At 37.5% G+C, this 17,704-nt stretch overlaps 2 protein-coding genes across 3 annotated transcripts; one reads left to right on the forward strand and one right to left on the reverse strand.

Annotated features, from left to right (window-relative positions):
- Window positions 1-441: 441 nt before the first annotated feature.
- On the reverse strand, window positions 442-10,314 carry LOC103990084 (cleavage stimulation factor subunit 50). 2 transcript variants are annotated; one of them, XM_009409111.3, is made up of 15 exons: window positions 10,101-10,314; window positions 9,834-10,000; window positions 9,662-9,745; window positions 9,478-9,590; window positions 9,196-9,268; window positions 8,200-8,283; window positions 7,956-8,042; window positions 6,553-6,623; window positions 4,206-4,257; window positions 4,029-4,086; window positions 2,369-2,469; window positions 2,135-2,289; window positions 1,655-1,763; window positions 898-954; window positions 442-823 (listed from the first exon to the last, which is right to left on the reverse strand). In XM_009409111.3, the coding sequence occupies exons 2-15, from the start codon at window positions 9,930-9,932 to the stop codon at window positions 668-670; spliced, it is 1,299 nt and encodes a 432-aa protein (XP_009407386.2). In that variant the 5' UTR covers window positions 9,933-10,000; window positions 10,101-10,314; the 3' UTR covers window positions 442-667. The 2 variants fall into 2 exon arrangements, with proteins under 2 accessions (XP_009407386.2, XP_018682412.2); XM_018826867.2 differs by lacking the exon at window positions 10,101-10,314 and having other exon boundaries at window positions 9,478-9,580; window positions 9,834-9,887.
- Window positions 10,315-14,264: 3,950 nt separating this feature from the next.
- On the forward strand, window positions 14,265-17,123 carry LOC135677317 (UDP-arabinopyranose mutase 1-like). Its single transcript, XM_065189511.1, has 4 exons — window positions 14,265-14,733; window positions 15,764-16,014; window positions 16,109-16,277; window positions 16,565-17,123. The coding sequence occupies exons 1-4, from the start codon at window positions 14,401-14,403 to the stop codon at window positions 16,901-16,903; spliced, it is 1,092 nt and encodes a 363-aa protein (XP_065045583.1). The 5' UTR covers window positions 14,265-14,400; the 3' UTR covers window positions 16,904-17,123.
- Window positions 17,124-17,704: the final 581 nt, after the last annotated feature.

The raw sequence follows: 17,704 nt of genomic DNA on the forward strand, positions 1-17,704 counted from the left end.
AATTGATGAGGATCGAGTGGTCAATTGTTATTGTTTCATGATTTCATCATTCAATCTTATGTATCACATGGCTAACATCTGAAACCTTAATCTGCATCTTTAAAGTCAAGCAATTGGATCTTTTGAAAGGACAAAAGATGCAGCCACAATTGATGTTATCAAAATATCTAACAATCTACCTTTTAAAGATATTTCTGAAACATCTGAGGTTTTTTATGTAGGATGTATATAACTAACGGGTTTGTGTTGGATGCAATGCATTATTAGATTCCAACAAGGCTAGAAACAGTTTTAACAACACACCATGATGTAAGATTGCAAAAAAATTGCATCTCCATGATCTTTCAAGCAAGTGAAATAGCTTTTTGGGATGAAGAACACCGATATTTGAAGAACATCACAACTCAGCATGATATGAATCATCACGATCAGTCCACTTAATTGGACAAAAAGCTGCTACTATAGTGTAGAAACTTATCGAGAGGAAAGCAGTTTACAACACAGGCGATTCCGCATGTTTCATGAAGGAGAATAATTAGAACAGAGAAAGTAATGTGCCATGCACCTTGTTATTTGTAACCAGTATTATATCTCCTGGTTTTGGATCCCCAGTTCAATAGTTTACATAACAAATCGATATGCTTCCATGTCAATAATTTCATGTTTCTCAAGGGATTTCCTTCCAGAACCTGACAGACCTGTCATTACCGCAGGTAACAAAGGCTGCCTCTGTCGGAGAGTGCTCGATCCACCGGGGGGCAGCTACATGATTAGATGGCCAGATCGCAACCTTCTCAGCAGTGAGCGCATCCCAAATAACCACCTGTACAGAATCTTATTTCGATAAATTTATCAAATATGAAACAAGATGCAATCTTGGTGAAAAAGACAACTGACCTCATTACTTGATTCATCAATGGATAGAATGAACTCTTCAGTGCCATTGAAGACAGCCTGCAAACAGATAATGGACTAGATTATTTCTAGACTATATTATGTTATATAGAAATATTAGTCTTCTTAGTGTAGAATGGAGTTACGAGAGAGCTGTTCATTCTTATGACACTTACCAACTTTTTGGTTTTTAATATCAGCCATTGGATCATGATAATCATTGGATACTTTCATGTTGTTAAACAAGCAAAAGGCAAAACACAGCAAATGTCTTTTCAACAAAAAAATTGACATGGGGCAAACTTTGTTTTCAGCTGTGAACAATATTTAGTCACTATACAAACTCTACCAGGAGAATCTTTAACATAATCATACTTCACTACAATTATAAATTGGAGATTAAGTCAATTGTAAAAAAAAGACAATAAATACCCACAAATGCTTGTCAAAGTGCTATTTCTATAGCCACTTAAAAGAACACTATTCAAAGCCTTCAAAAGGTGAAAAGATAGAGGAAAAAGTTTGAACGCTCAGTTTTCCCTTCAGTATCGTTTTAGCACAATTGATGCATACCAAAAATTTCTGGCAACAGAAGACAATATAGGTATCTTGCAGGAAAAAGGTCACTAGAATCTGGAACACAGTATTGGTGTTTATAGAGCTTCCAAATTTGACAGATGTAGCACATCTCTCTACAAATTGAAGCATCCAGATTTTCATGCAGTACCCAAAATAAAGATGCAACAGAAATTTAGCCAACCTGACAACGAAACTGCGTGTGCACCGCTCCCAGGTATTGCTTGAGTAGTCTTCCAGTGCCTACTTCCCACAATTTAATGGTAGAGTCCTTTCCACAAGAGAGAATGAACCTAGTAGAATAACACGGTGAAGTGAATGACAAGAGAGGAGGAGGAGAAGCTTAGATGACAGAGTTATTCTTCATGTAAGGTGGACCAAATAATAGAGCTTACTCATGTACAGAACTCTCATTGCTACATAAAATTTAGGTTAAGTCTGCATTAAGTCTTCATATTAGATCTCTACATAAAAATGTGAATAAGCAATCACTCCAGGATATTCTTCCCAAATATCAAATGTTTTGCATATTATTTAGTAAAAAGAACATGCATATTAAAAAATTCAATTTATTGAAGGCATGAACTTTTTAGAACTAGAAACATAAATGGAAGATACAAGTAGATTTAAATGAGCACGGGCACATGGGCATGACATTCTACACCTTTGATCTTTTGTAAAACTTGCACTTGTAGCCTCCATTAACCCATGTGCACCAACTATGGGTCGGACACATTGTGCAGTAACCCCATCCCATACACGAATAGAACCATCTTTTGATGCTGTCACATACATACTGCCAGTTGACGAGTATCGGACCTACACAACAATGTATATATTATTCAGGCCAAAATAGAAGACCACTTCCTTAGATGACTCAAGCCAGAAACACCCATGCCTGGTTGATAGCAGCTTTAGCATTTAGGTCCTGAGCATTTGCTGTTAAGTAACACTTGAAAGTATTGATATCATACAAATGAGGAATTGGATGATCAGTCCCTGTGGAATTCAACAGATTCCCATTTGTCACACGTGGTAATTACAGCCATGTTTGATTTAATTGAAACTTCTCATATAGAAAGCTTGATTTTCCACAATGCGCAAAGTGGAGCATAAAAAAAATGAGATACAGAAATATTATAGTGCAGTTCTCTACATGAGCATAAGAAGAACAGAAACAGCTACTATAACTTCATTTTAGAATCAAGCATGTTCACATATAAAGATAAGATATGCACCTTTCTACATAACTAAATAAGAACAGAAACATCCATTGTAACTCCATCTTGGAATCAAGCATGTTCACATATAAAGATAACATGTGCAATTTTCTACATGAGTGTAAATTAGAACAGAAACACCTACTGCAACTTCTTGTAATCATGCACACCATTCATCCAGTGAGAGAATCAAGTTCGGCTTCCATACTGTGCAAAGGAGACAGTCACTGTCTATGGACACAAAAGTACAAACAGAAAAGATGCAATTCAGAACAACTACAAAAAGATAACTTCTTGTGTCTATGAATAAGTTGAGATGCAGAATGTATATCTCCAGGTTTAGATCAAGTCTTGGTCAGAATCAGATTCTGAGTCCATTACTTCTAGGTCCCATAAATTAAATTAATTTTTAAAAATGATTTGTAGTGCCCATTACATCTGGGTCCTGTAATACTTAAGTTTGGCTTCCATACTGTGCAAAGGAGACAGTCACTGTCTATGGACACAAAAAGTACAAACAGAAAAGATGCAATTCAGAACAACTTCTTGTGTCTATGAATAAGTTGTGATGCAGAATGGATATCTCCAGGTTTAGATCAAGTCTTGGTCAGAATCAGATTCTGAGTCCATTTCTTCTAGGTCCTGTAAATTAAATTAATTTTTAAAAATGATTTGTATTTAGTACCCATTACTTCTGGGTCCTGTAATACTTAATTCCTATTGTGGGTAAAGAGTGAATTTCCTAGTAAAGAAAATACTTGTCCACAAAAGTTGGCTTAGATTTTTGTCTATGAATCTAGGTGAAGTAGACAAACAAACAGTTACATGGTAAAGAAACTAAAAGAAAGTTGGTTTCGTACAACTATGAATTTCCTAGAATAGGAGATAGTTGTCCATATAAGTTGGCATAGATTTTTATCCATGAGTATAGGTGAAGTAGATAAACAAATGGTTATATGAACAAGGAAACAAAAAAGTAGTAGGTTTCGCATGATGTTTTGATCAATGAAGATAAGTTTCTTACCAGTGGCATCCTTTTCTATAATCTCTTGATTATAATAATGCCTTCTTAATAAGGCATTCCTAGATCCATAGAGATGGTTCAATTTTTTAGTTTTTAAGCTTCAGATAAATATATCACAGAAAAATGAAGGTCTATTCCTAGATTATAGACAGAAAATAAAACTAGCCAAAATGTAGTGTACTCTGTAAAGACATACTAGCATCTAAGCAAATTATAACTATAAGACATAACAACCACCATATGATTTCAATGCTAATCAGCAAAAAGATATCCAAGAAATGCATAGCTAAACATTAGAAAAATAGAATAAGAACCTGCCAATAGATATTCCCCAGAAGGATGAAAAGAAACAGATCTCACATTGTGAGTGTCCTGTGCGCACAATGATACAAAAGAGGACTAATTCATGTCACTGACTTCAAGCAACTGAAGAAAGAATCTTAAATGCCAAATTGCTAGAGAACTTAGAAGTGTAGGAAAAAGAACAGAACCTGGATAACTCTAAAGGCTCTCCTTGCAACTGTTTTGGAGAAATCAAAAAACCTAAAAAGAGATTATAGGCTGCATTATTATACATATAACACTTGGAGGCCATAAAAGAAATAAATATGGAAATAAAGACGCATATTGAAGCTTCTCTCAATAGTTTATTTCTTACAGAGTGTGCTCCATGAACCCTAAAACAAGGTTTCGAATACCGGTCAGTATGGAGCATACTGACCAGTACTTAGATCCAATTATGTGGTCCAGTAACAAGTGGTATAGTTTTTTTGTTATTATTTTCAGTTGGTAACCGATGGTACAGGGTGTATACCTTCAGTATAGTGGTACCATACTCATCCAGTAGATCACTGGTTTCACTGAAACCAATACTGGACCAAGATTTAGAATCTTGCTTAAAGGTGCCATGTCAAGATGCAGAATTCTATGTGCTCATACCCGGGACTTGCATGCTTAACAGTCCAAATATTAGGTATTCTACTTTCCCATCTATAGAAGTCCTTTCTATCAATAGGTGCAAGGTTAAGATGTTGCTGCAATTCCTCATTGTATAGACAAAAGACACAAAACCAAAATAATGAATTTCAGGTGACTCTAATGACGAAAAATGAACTTTATGAAATTACCTACAGAAAATTCTCATGAACAACCATACCTTTCTAACATTTAGATGCAATCAATTCCTATCATTCCCAATATCAGTTGCTCAAAGTTGAATATTGAGCCCTCCAAAGTTTTAACAACAACAACAACAATAAGACCATAAGTTTCAACTATTTGGGTTAAGACCTTTTGCCGCTATTCAGATTTGTAAAAAGTCATATATTTAGTTATGTTTGGAGTACTTAAATCTTTATTTATAGATTCTATTAAAGTCCTTTAATCTTACTATACCTCTCCTAGTACCATTAACATTAATCATTTCACCTCTCCTGTATACTGTTTTTAAAGGTCTCCTAAGAACATGCTCATACCATCCTAAACGATTTTCTCTCATCTTATTCAAAGTTTTAACATCAATAAAAAAAATCAAGAGAACAAAAAATGAAAAAGAAAGAAGTCACCTAATGCGTTGGATTAAGGTTCTTCAAATCAAAGTTCTAAATTTCGATCCACAACCATTACTGGTCAGTGGTCACTGGGCGGAGCACTCTGATACAAATAAGATAGGGCATAGCATATGTCAGTATTGCCCCATGCCGACCAAAAGAATATGGTGGAAGTGTCGACACATACCAGAAGAGATGGTAGAGAAGGAGGAAGTGTTGGCACATACCAGAAGAATATGGTGGCGATGCATACCAGAAGGAAATGATATGGTGATGTGATGGAGAGGAGAAGAAGGCGATAGTGACACAGTGGAGAGGAGGAGAATGCTACGGGTAAATAGGAGAAGGTGGTAATAACAAGGTAAGGAGGAGGCCGAAGGGAGAAAGAGATCGCTTGAGAGAAATTGTGCAAAAGAAAGTAGAAAAGAAAAAAAGGAGATGGTTGTCTCACAGCTATCCAAAGTTCTGGTGTAGGTGGCATGTGGTAGGTTTATGGCTCGGTACACCAATAAATACTGTAAGACGATTATAAGGTTAGACATGTTTATGATTTGGAAAACTGGAGGAGTAAAGTTTAGCCAAAATGAAAAAAAAAACTGAGATGGACGTGTGAGATTATCATGTATGATAAAACAATAAATATTACATGTGTAAACAATTAGGTATAACTGCAATAGAGAAGAAAATGGGAGAAAACCATAAGTGAGGCCACTAGAAATGATAAAATAATAAATTTATGTGTGGACAATTAGGTATAGTTCTATTAGAGAAAGAAATATGGGAAAACCATTAAAGTTGATATGGATATAAAGGAGACATATAGATGGCCCATTAAATGAGGTGTCAATGACAATAAATGGTACAAACCTGAAGAGTGATTATTAACATTGTTGTATTTAGAACTAAATTATGAGAAAAGATCCATGTGGCTGACCCCAAATAGTTGGGACATTACAATTGTTGTTGCCCAAGGTTCTCGAAAGTTGAATGCTTACAAGAGAAAAACAACCAACATATCTTGTCTTCTTTAATGCATACTAATTATAGTGTGACACCATAATGACTCTTTTTATCTGAAAAGTTCAGGAATTGTCACTTGACACCAATCGAAACAAGATTATTGTTAACCAGCCATGATTTGAAAAGATGCCCATGAAGGTTTTGGAATAAGAAAATTAACTAGCATAGAAATCCATTTATGCATTAATGATTACACAAGGTACAGATATGCTGATGCATATTCATGCATATGTATATGAATCCAACAAACTACTAGCAAAATACATACTTTATTGTGTTGTCCTTTGCCCCTGATATTAATACTGTACTTTGTGGATGGAAATCTAGATCATTAATTGGCTGCAAAGCATCAGTAAGCTTCAATCTCTTTGACAATTAACATGTCAGGAAAAGACATTTCAATCAAGAACATTAGATACCTTTCTACATGTCCATCATCTTTAGCAAATGCCAACTATGTATTTGAAATAACCTTAAATAATCATATTATTGAGCATATTTTTTGTGGAGTAATTCACAATGATTGGACCAGAAAAGAGAGACATAAATCATTATTTGACCTGTGGTGATATCTATGAACACAAAAGAGAAGCAGCACAATTAACAACATGATTGTTGCGACAATATGATTGTACAAGCATTATATATACAAGTCCATAATACACACAAATACAGTAGTTATGTTACTCCTATAAATGTATTTTTTAAAAAAATAATTTGCGAGGCTTCTAGTTTAAAATGTGAAAACAGGAAAGGAAAATAAAACTAAGAAAGGCCTAGTGATTTGGTAATATCATAAAGTAATAAAAATCTAGTCACTGGAACAAATATATCTGTTTAACGTTTGCTAAACAAAGAACTTATACCAGAATTCCCAGTCTATTGTCTGGCTAGTTTTCAACCTATTCAGTCTCATTATATACACATGAAGCAAAGAATGCTCTAGGCTCAGAGGTACTGTCTACATGTTGATATCACCTGAAGCTTATAAAGGTACTTGGATTATGGCGGTACTTAGATCTGTTTGGTCAGCTAAACAACTTGCCAGAGACCTAGGAGCAGAGCATGTCCAGCAGACGGGAAGCAGCTCCAAGTAACTAAAAAAAGGAGAAAATATTTGTTTTCTATCTCTTCTGCTCCTTTGTGATCTGGGTAATAAAAATTTTGTCACGGAAACAACATCTCCACCTATAGGGATAATGTGGATGCTTCCCAAATCCTACATTGATGGAAGCTACATGCACTAGGTTTGCCTTTTTTTCTTTCTCATTTTCTTACAAAATTAGTGTGGTGGATCTTAATAGAAAAAAATCATTTAGAATAATTAAAAGATGCTTGTACAGAATCTTGCAAGTAATTTTATTTTCATTTGTCCCCTTTAAGTTATCATAAAAGGAAAAAAACAGTCTATTAGTAATGTTATTTCAAATGGAATAAAACGTCCTAAATCAAGATTTAAAATACTGCCTGTATTAATAGATATGGGTCGATATTTGCTGCTCTGAAAATCAACAAGGGACTATTTTGGTATGGGTTGTACCAATCCATATGAGTACTGTAATGATCAGGCCACCTACTTATATTGACAACACACCAAGATTTAAATCTTGCCCTAACCGTTAACAATGTAACTAAGAGACAAACTTCTAAAATAGAGTCAACTGGTGTAACCTGTGAATGATCATAGAATGTCCGAATAACAGGCCTCACTGGACCATCCCTGGAATCTGCAAGCACCGCTTGCTTCATTTTTGAAACCTGTAAAAAATGATAGCTTAATGAAGTCAGAAGGCAAGCATAAAATAAAATAAAAGCTCAACTGCAAGTAACATTTGCCTAATCTTAAAATTTGTATGAAATGACAGACTAATGCAATCTAGCAAACCATGCAATTATTCAAAGAGGAGGGGTGAACCTCAAATAGCTTAATAGATGTGTCTGAACTTCCAGTTGCAACAAATCGCCCATCAGGACTAAACCTTGCACATCTAGCAAAATTCTACAAAGACAAAACACAGCACATTGTCTCCTTCATTATGTCCATTTAAAATAGTCATAAAGTTCCCAAACAATAATAAACAAGAAAATAAGTGACCAAACATGTCGACTAAAAGAAATTGCCAAGGTTCTTCCTACATGTAGGAATGGACAAACAGGATAGTACTGAGACACAACATGTTATGATCCAAAGACATGACGATCATGACAACAAGGTCACAGACTAAGACAAGAAAGCTTACGCAAATCTGTGACAATAGAACAAAGAATTAATGTTTGAGGGAGTGCATAAGGGAAAGTTTAAAAATTGGCCACCAAAAGAAAAAAATACATAGCTGTATGATTGGTAAGCTGTTGTACAGTCAAGGCCACATGATCTACACTATGGTAAGAAGTGCTAACTGAATTTGAGTCTGAAGGAAAAGGAGAATGAAGGAGAAGGTACGACAAACATGGAAGTGAGGATGGGTTACTTACACAGCATGTAGCCCTCAATTCAGGCAGGCAACAATACAAGACAAATTGAGCCAGCCTACAATAGGATACACCATGTGATGGTTCTATAGTCAAAAACATAATACTAGGAATGGTCATGCATGTAACCATATTTCTGTTCCTAGAAGTGTATTAAAAAATCAAGAGAGGTAAGACACCATAATCACAATAAACCATGTCATGTATTCAAGTATATATTAATGATCAAAGAAGAAAGCAGTCTGTCATTATCCATGCCTACATCTCCATTCACGTAATTGTCTATACGAGAGAACCATGTGGTCTTTCTCTCAAGGCCTGTTCAATCTTTCATTACTTCTAATATAATGACACAGTATATCTACTAACTATGCTGTCAGTATTAACAAATTCAACATCAAAGAACTTGTCTTCATATCATCAAGTATCAGCCCCATACCTTATGCTCCGAAACATGTCTTGTCTCATGCTTTGGGAAAGTCTTGGATGAACCTTTTGTCTCAGGCATGGTACTGAGTAAACAGAAACATTTATATCAGTAACCACAGTATGATAAAGGCATTCATGATGGGAAACAAGGAAACTACAGGTTGAGCCAGAGTTGCAGACCACAAACCAGACACAAACATGAGCTAAATGATTCATTTGTGAATAAAATCAGCAGTAATTTTCATTGTTGTATGCAAGTGTCATAAGCAAAGGGCAGCATAAAAATAGTCACCTGAAATCTATGGCTTGGGTTGGAACAGGCATCGAGCCAAGTAAAACCGGTATCCCTGCAGCAGACGCAGCTGAAAGTCCCCTTGAAGCCTCGTCCCTCTCAACTGCAAGACCCTGTTGATACATCAGACTCCTAAATCTTCCTGATGTGGAGGGAAGCACGATGGCCGACGTAAAACTCATACCTTAGTAACCAGTTCAAGAAGCCTGTTTGCAGGTGCGTCTGTGGCCAACGGGGTCATCGTGGCTGAAGCAACCGCCATTGCAGCCTGATACACGAATTAAACCATTTCAAGCAGTTAACAGGAAGGTGTCGAAAGTGTGGCCAAGATCGACGAAGAAGGAAAGGAGCATTGCCTGATGCAGATTGTTGTCACGAAGATAGGCAACGATGAAGGCGTTGACCTGACGGACGAGCTTACCCTCCTGAAGCGTCTGATCCAGGCTCGCTTCCATTTCCCTGAAAGCCGCACAAGCTACCGCGAAGCAAGGTCTCTATTCTCGAAATCCAAGCCTCCCACGGGCTAAAAGATCGATTTCAGTGTCAAAATCCAATTTTTTGCCATCTAATGTTATGCTTGCTCTACAACTGGAAGCAGGAGTTTCGCGTCTGCCTATAAATACCCCGATTCCTTCAGCCTTTGGAAGTCAAATCGTCGAAGCCGCACCAGCAACTGCACTATGCTTCACATCTATATCAACATCTCATCCAAGTTTTAATCGAAAGCGGCGATCGCGACTTTGGTGATTTGAATCCGTCGAGAAGTCTCATTTTCTAGAACCCTAATTCTCTTCTCCACCGAGACTTCCAAACCCTCCGCGGGTAGCGAACCCTAACTCGTGCTCGTCCGGATAGACACAGAGTGTGTGTGGGGTGGGGCCCGCCTGAGTTGGTGGGACCGACTTCGTTACCAGAAGAACGAACGAAACTTTGCTGACCCTCTTTCAAACCAAAAACATTTTTTGGGAAAACGTTTTTGTAATTCTGAAATCACAAACGCTGAGCCCACTATAATAAATAGCGGCGTTACGAGTTCCCCATCGACGATTACACACGTGCGAGGAGGTCAAATGACACGTGCGTTGGAGATATCGAGTCGAGGCACTCCCGAGAGCAAACCGGAGCGATCGAATTGAATCCTCTATCGACTCCATTAACTTAAGGGCGATTTTTTTAGAAAATATCTATATTTTTAGATTTTTTAATCGATATTCTCATTTTTTTAAATAGTATCTGTAATTTTAAATATATCTAAATTATCCCTTAAAAAAGTTTCTATTTGTTATAATATTTTATCTATTATAATTTTTTTGTTTGGTATAGTACTTTTACCATCACGATAAATAATACTATATTTTTTAAAAAAATATTATAAATAATTTAAAAAAAAAACTTTAATCTTAATCAAATTAATTATAGGTCTAAAATATTATATTATAATAATATATAAATAATAACGACTATTAGAAAAAAATATATCGTTAACGTCTTACTCAATTCGATATGGTTTAAACTCGTGTGTGTACGAATGTCCGAGATGTCTTCGAGATAGAAATATCGTATTTTTTAGATAAAAATATCGTACTTCCAATGTGAAAATATTATACTCTTGATGTGAAAATATCATACTCTTAAGATACCATCTACACGAAGACCGAAGTCGGGAGAGATTTTTTAATGTTCCAAAATATGAGTTTGAGTAGTTTAAGAGAGCTCTACTATTTTCTTGTTTTGAATATATTTTTATACCTCAAGGATAACAAGAGAATTTGTAATTACCTTCCTATGTTATAAAATATTAGTCCGAGTCATTCAACGAAGGAAATATCTCTATTATTTTCTTGTTTTGGATGTGTTTTTATACCCGATGGATAACAAGGAAATTTGTAATTACCTTCCTCTAAAGTTAGGTTTATGATTATTTTTTTTATCATAAAAGATAAGAAAGAAGCTTATAATTTTTATTATTATTATAATGAATGAGAAAGAAACTTATGATTTCTTACTTTAAATCTTTGCTGACAATGACTTACATTTCATGTGATAATCATCTATCAGTTAACAATAGATTCGACCAAAGTAATATGAAATAATATTATCATCTATCAGCTAATAGTAGATTCGACCAAAGTAACATGAAACAATGTTGTATTATTTTTAGGAAAGTCACTCTTAACTTAAATGATTAAATTTAAAAAAAAAAATATATATATTATTGTTAATAATAATAAGCAAGCCAAGAGTTTGAGGCCCACAAAATAGGCTCGGCCCAGTTATTATGGGCCAGCCCACGATTATTAATTTGAACAATATTCCCTCATTAATGATAATTGGCTTTAGGGTTTTACAAAAGATGTGGTTTTGTTTAGTACTTGATTACTTTTTTTTTTTTTCTTGAAATAAGTGTTCATAGCAAGAGATGGAAATATTGCAATGGTAGAGTCATGAGAATAGTCATTTTCTTATAGAAAATAAAACTGTGTATATTGATTCTTCCCAATTTTTATATTGACACCTCTTATGTTATATTATATTGGATTCATTTTCTGTTTTCTCTCTGATCACAAATCAAAAGCATTGTCTGTCACTTGATTTATCAAAAAATTATTTGAAACCTAAATAGTTTTTTTTTTCTTTTTTGTCTGTGTGTTGTTGTTGTCTAACAACTAATCTTATAATCTATGATTTTATTCTCATCTTCTACAATCTTGCCACCTAAAATAAGTCATATGAGGGGAAGGTATTAGATGTTCTCCATCAAGAAAAACAAGCTTATCTTAACTTTCCATTAATCCCATGATTGTGTATAAAGAAAATTAAAATAGAATAAATTGATTTAATTACATAAAGATGAACTTGTCCCTCCATATTCCATTGCAGTAAACTTATCCTTTGGTTGAACAAATATTGGGTGTGTGGAAAAGTAGGAAACAAGTCCATTTTGACCTATCATGCCATGGTTTGACCACCATCAATTCATCTTTCATGCAGATTTGTTCTCAGAACCTACGTTTCAAGAACCAATAATAAATATTCTGACTAAACAACTCTATTAGATACAGAGTTTAACATAAGCTTATGTCAAAATGGCCATGACAATATACTTAGCCATTCACTAAAAATCATGGCTTGGCTACAATATAATCCAATCTCTTTGACTCTTCATGCCCACAGCTAATTCACCTCCAACCAACTCTCATGTTCTTCATCTTACAGTCTATGTTTGTTACATGTATAATATCCTCATCTCTCTCAAGTATATCTCTGCATGAAATGCAGGATGTGGAAGAAGAAGCTTCCAACCTTTGCGGTGCTGCATCGAAGCTTGTAGCTGGCCATCACCGATCAGGACCGACGGAAGAACGCGGTGGCCACCCATGACACTGCCTTCCACCTGCCATTGACATTTCACTTGTCTTTAGCTCACTCCTCCAGCTGTGATAAGCCCATTTTGGCCACTCCTTCCACCCTAGTGTTCCTCAACATGCAAAGCATCTTCTTTTTCCTTCACTACCAAACTTACTATTTGTCCCCTTTCTTTTCTGTGTTAACTCAGATGGTTGGTGTGACAACATGCAAAGCAAGCTTCCTTCTTTGAAGCCATGCAAAGAGAGATCCATTAGTTAATTACCTTTTTATTTTCTTTAATGTGCCGGCCGGGACAGGAAACATGATTTGTTCCACTCGTAACGAAACATGTCACCGCTACAAACACCGTGTGGGCGAGGAAGTCATGTCCGCTGTGTGAGTCAAAACAGGCGCTCTGCATCCAGGAGTGCCCATCGCAGACTATCATCTTCATCTTCATGTCACCGTCTTCCTTCTCCGTTCATTGATTCCTTGCAGTGTCTCCTCGTGACTCAGTCAAGACCGGCAACACAGCACGGCCTAACAAAGTAATATCGCCTCTCACATCACATCATACTGGTTAGAAAAGTAAACGAGGTAGGCAGAAGTAAACGGTGATGGCGAAGGTCCGCAGTCGACTTGATCAGCCTCCATTGCCTCCTCACCGAGGCCATGTTAGGTGTATCTTCTTCCTTCCACCAGGAGAAGAGAAAGAGAAAGACGACAGGATGCATGTGGTTGGTTTAGGTTGATTTGTACAGTGAATCATTGGAAACAGATGCACCTCCTCGCACAGTTGACTTGGTTCACAGCCATCCCCTCCTGACCAAGTCCAAGTTAGGCATGTCTTCTTCCACCCACCATGAGAACAGATGGAGAAAGAGTAGGAGATGAAGCTGTGGTTGTTTCTTTTACAAGGCAAATACAGTGACGATATAATTATAATTTCGTCTACTTTATATTAAACATTTCATATAGAAATCGTGGAGGATATGCAACAATAATAATTACATTAACCATTTTGTATAGAAATTATGGAGATTAGAAACATTAATATGGAATCTTAAGCGGAAGGAAACATGTAACATATTTTTCCCCCAAACTTGCCCAATAAATAACATTTGTCTTCGTTCGCCCACCGCACTTCCCGGAGGGCGTCCCGTACGGACCTGACGTGTAACTAAAGTCGCGACCCATAGTGTCTTCTCCTGGACTCACCACTTACCTCTCGCGAAGCGAGTCTCCTAATAATCGTAGCCTGAGTCGTGACATTCAGGAATGGGTCGGTTCTCGTCCTCCGACCCGCGACGCCTCTGTCGGTCCATCTATTTCGTCGTGGTCTCTCTCCTCGCCGCACGGATCGGCGATCGATTCGTCTCCGATGGTCCCGCACGTGCCGACACATGCCCAGCGGTTTATATAACCCAATCGAGAGTGAGATCACTTCGATCCCAAAGGGCAAGGGAGGATAGGGAGGATAAAAAACGCATCTTTTTCCTCTTCTGTGAGATCCTTGTGCTTCTTGGATCGAGATCGATTGATTAGATCTGATAGGAGAAGGGGGAGAGGAGAGAGATGGCGGGGAAGGAATCGTCGTCGGTCCCGAGCACGCCTCTGCTGAAGGATGAACTCGACATCGTGATCCCGACGATACGTAACCTGGATTTCTTGGAGATGTGGCGGCCCTTCTTCCAGCCGTACCACCTCATCATCGTGCAGGACGGGGACCCGAGCAAGGAGATTAAGGTGCCGGAGGGGTTCGACTACGAGCTCTACAACCGCAACGACATCAACCGCATCTTGGGGCCCAAGGCTAACTGCATCTCCTTCAAGGACTCCGCCTGCCGCTGCTTCGGCTACATGGTGTCCAAGAAGAAGTACATCTACACCATCGACGACGACTGCTTCGTAAGTCATCGCTAAATCCATCAGGAAACAACTCTTCTTATCTTCTTCTTACAGATCTGGACTTTGCGAGTCGTTCTCTTAAGAGATTTAGGCGTCCGTGAAAGAACGGCGCGATTTTAAACTTAGCTTGCGCACTTACAATTTCATTCAAGTATACAAATTTGGCTTTTTTGACTCAGAACCCGCTTGTGCACTGAATTATATGGCTGTGTTTTGGATAGATCTGACCATCTGCAGTTGATTTATCAGAATCTCTGAGACGAGGATGTGTCGGTGATCAGCATTGACCTCAACTTTGAAATGCATAGCCCAAAGTAGATCTAGTTATTAGCGTAGTGATACAATAGCATATGGATCTGGGTATATTAGTGTGGAAAAGTTAATGTGAGGTATCCAATAGTTGTTTTATTTACACTCTCTTGATATATTTTAGTTTCATGTATATATCATCATAAGACTGTTGATCCTTCTTTTATCTTTTCTTTTCACCATTCCATGTGGGTTGTAGCAGGTTTGACTTGCTTGATTTATACCACTAGTATTCCGGCAAAATTACTTTCAATTTATTAGTATAGCTCATGGACTTTGATTTTCTTTGTCTCATGTAATCATTTCCTTTGCACAGTTTGTAATCAAATGTTATAATCATCATCTGTTTCTTAGGCTTCAGGTATCAGATGATCTTTCAAGCCTCTAGCTGTCATCTTTTTAATTTTACAATTGGCCACTCAGATACCAATGTGATATGTGAAATAAGAAACAGAATCTTTTTTAATTTTACAATTGGCCTCTAGAGAACATGATAATAAGGTTCTCTTCTACATGCCTTCCCTGGTTTGTGATCTCAGGTTGGTGAAATTGAGCACATATGATATTTTTGTGTCATAATAATACAATTAGCTGGTGTTTTATGCATGAAAAGTTTGGATTGTTTTTGAAAGATCTGACCTCCTCGTGTTCTTTAGTTGCTTTTGCTTCTGCATTTGAGCTCCCATGGTCCTAAATCACTGTCAATTGTCATCTTAAATAGGTTGCTAAGGATCCCTCTGATAAAGAGATCAATGCACTTGAACAGCACATCAAGAATCTGCTATCCCCATCCACTCCATACTTCTTCAACACCTTGTATGATCCCTACCGAGTAGGTGCAGACTTTGTTCGTGGGTATCCTTTCAGCCTCCGAGAAGGTGCTCCGACAGCTGTTTCTCATGGCCTTTGGCTTAACATTCCTGACTACGATGCTCCCACACAGCTTGTCAAGCCCCGCGAGAGGAACTCCAGGTAACAAATGCTGTGATATCTGTGGTTACTAGACTTAAAGACTCTACATTTTTACCACAAACTTAGTCTGCAACTGCTGTCTTGGGTTTATCAGGTATGTCGATGCAGTTCTTACAATCCCCAAGGGAACATTGTTTCCAATGTGCGGAATGAATCTGGCCTTCGACCGTGACCTCATCGGCCCTGCAATGTACTTTGGACTGATGGGTGATGGCCAGCCTATCGGGCGCTACGACGATATGTGGGCCGGATGGTGCACCAAGGTCAGTCTCTCCGCTCAAATTCATCCTTCTAATCTGTTATAAAGCACAGATCAATTGTCATCTTGTACTCTCAGATCAACGATTTTCCTTTCTGTTTTCTTCTTCTGGTACACTCAGTTTCTCTTCTTTCCTTCATGCTTTATGCTGCTCTGAAGCATCATATATCAGTTTTCAGCATTTCTCAGTTCTGATTTCTCTTTATACAAGTGAAGGTCTCTCTCTTATTGTGCTCAGGAACTGCAATTATTCAAGCAGTCCAAATGACATCTAAATCCATGAATTTTCAGGTGATCTGTGATCACTTGGGACTGGGAGTCAAGACTGGCTTGCCCTACATCTGGCACAGCAAGGCCAGCAACCCATTTGTCAACCTGAAGAAAGAGTACAAGGGGATCTTCTGGCAAGAGGAGCTGATCCCCTTCTTCCAATCTGTTGCCCTGCCCAAGGATTGCACCAGTGTGCAGAAGTGCTACATTGAGCTGTCCAAGCAGGTAAGAGAAAAGCTTGGGAAGATCGACCCCTACTTCACCAAGCTTGCAGATGCAATGGTTACATGGATTGAGGCTTGGGATGAGCTCAACCCATCCGGAGCTGCTGCCGGAGTGGCCAACGGCACGGCCAAGTGAAAGTAGAATAGCAAGCTAGCCATATACCATATGTTTGCTTTCTCAGTAGTAGTGTCATGGATTTATGCTTATTAGATGTGAGTCTAATTTATACTTTTTTCCTCCCCTTAATTATATTTTGGGCTTTCATGCCAAGCTTGAGATACATTCTTGCAGTTGGGTGATTGTAATCTTTTTCATACTTGATTTGACAATAAAAAGATCTATATTGCTTTTGGAAGCAGTTGGGCGTCGCTTCAGCATCATGGTACCCCTATGAGTTCTCTTTTATCGCATGCACAACTTGGTACGACAAATATGATCTCAAACATTTTAGGTGGAATAAATCTAATCGAGTTAACATACCCATCTCTTTGTTCCCATTTCAACTTAGCCCATTGTTAGATAAATACCAGTGGCAACGAGTATGTATGAGCTCAATCCCCAATGATTTCACCAAATATCTTTCTGTGATGCATACAAGTTTGACTGAGTATATTGGGCAGCAGGAAACGTCAACTATTTCAACATCTTAGATCCTGACAAAACAAGACAGTCATACAACATTCTTCGGTTGTCATCTTGATCATACAGCCAAAATTAATCATCTCAGCACTCTGGCACAAGCAAGAAGGTCGAGTGTCATACTCCAAATTCAGGCCACATCATGCCACCCATCACATATTAAAAAAATTGGATTATTTGATTGTTGAAGTTTTGACATATAAAAATGCTTCGGGATTTCATAATAAGTGTAATACATTCGTAGAAAATTAAACTACTTCGGTGCAATTGAATTACAGAGAAACCAAAAAGGTATAC

This window comes from Musa acuminata, chromosome BXJ1-6 (genome assembly GCF_036884655.1).
Source record: "Musa acuminata AAA Group cultivar baxijiao chromosome BXJ1-6, Cavendish_Baxijiao_AAA, whole genome shotgun sequence".
In the NCBI taxonomy this organism is placed as follows: domain Eukaryota; kingdom Viridiplantae; phylum Streptophyta; class Magnoliopsida; order Zingiberales; family Musaceae; genus Musa; species Musa acuminata.

Coding starts and splice junctions, on each gene's coding strand:
- LOC135677317 (XM_065189511.1), top strand. CDS start 14,401: ATGGCGGGGAAGGAATCGTCGTCGGTCCCGAGCACGCCTCTGCTGAAG. Junction 16,015..16,108: donor CCCCGCGAGAGGAACTCCAG/GTAACAAATGCT, acceptor TGGGTTTATCAG/GTATGTCGATGCAGTTCTTA. Junction 16,278..16,564: donor GGGCCGGATGGTGCACCAAG/GTCAGTCTCTCC, acceptor ATGAATTTTCAG/GTGATCTGTGATCACTTGGG.
- LOC103990084 (XM_009409111.3), bottom strand. CDS start 9,932: ATGGAAGCGAGCCTGGATCAGACGCTTCAGGAGGGTAAGCTCGTCCGT. Junction 9,591..9,661: donor TTCTTGAACTGGTTACTAAG/GTATGAGTTTTA, acceptor ATGTATCAACAG/GGTCTTGCAGTTGAGAGGGA. Junction 8,284..9,195: donor GACATGTTTCGGAGCATAAG/GTATGGGGCTGA, acceptor TTGTCTTTGTAG/AATTTTGCTAGATGTGCAAG.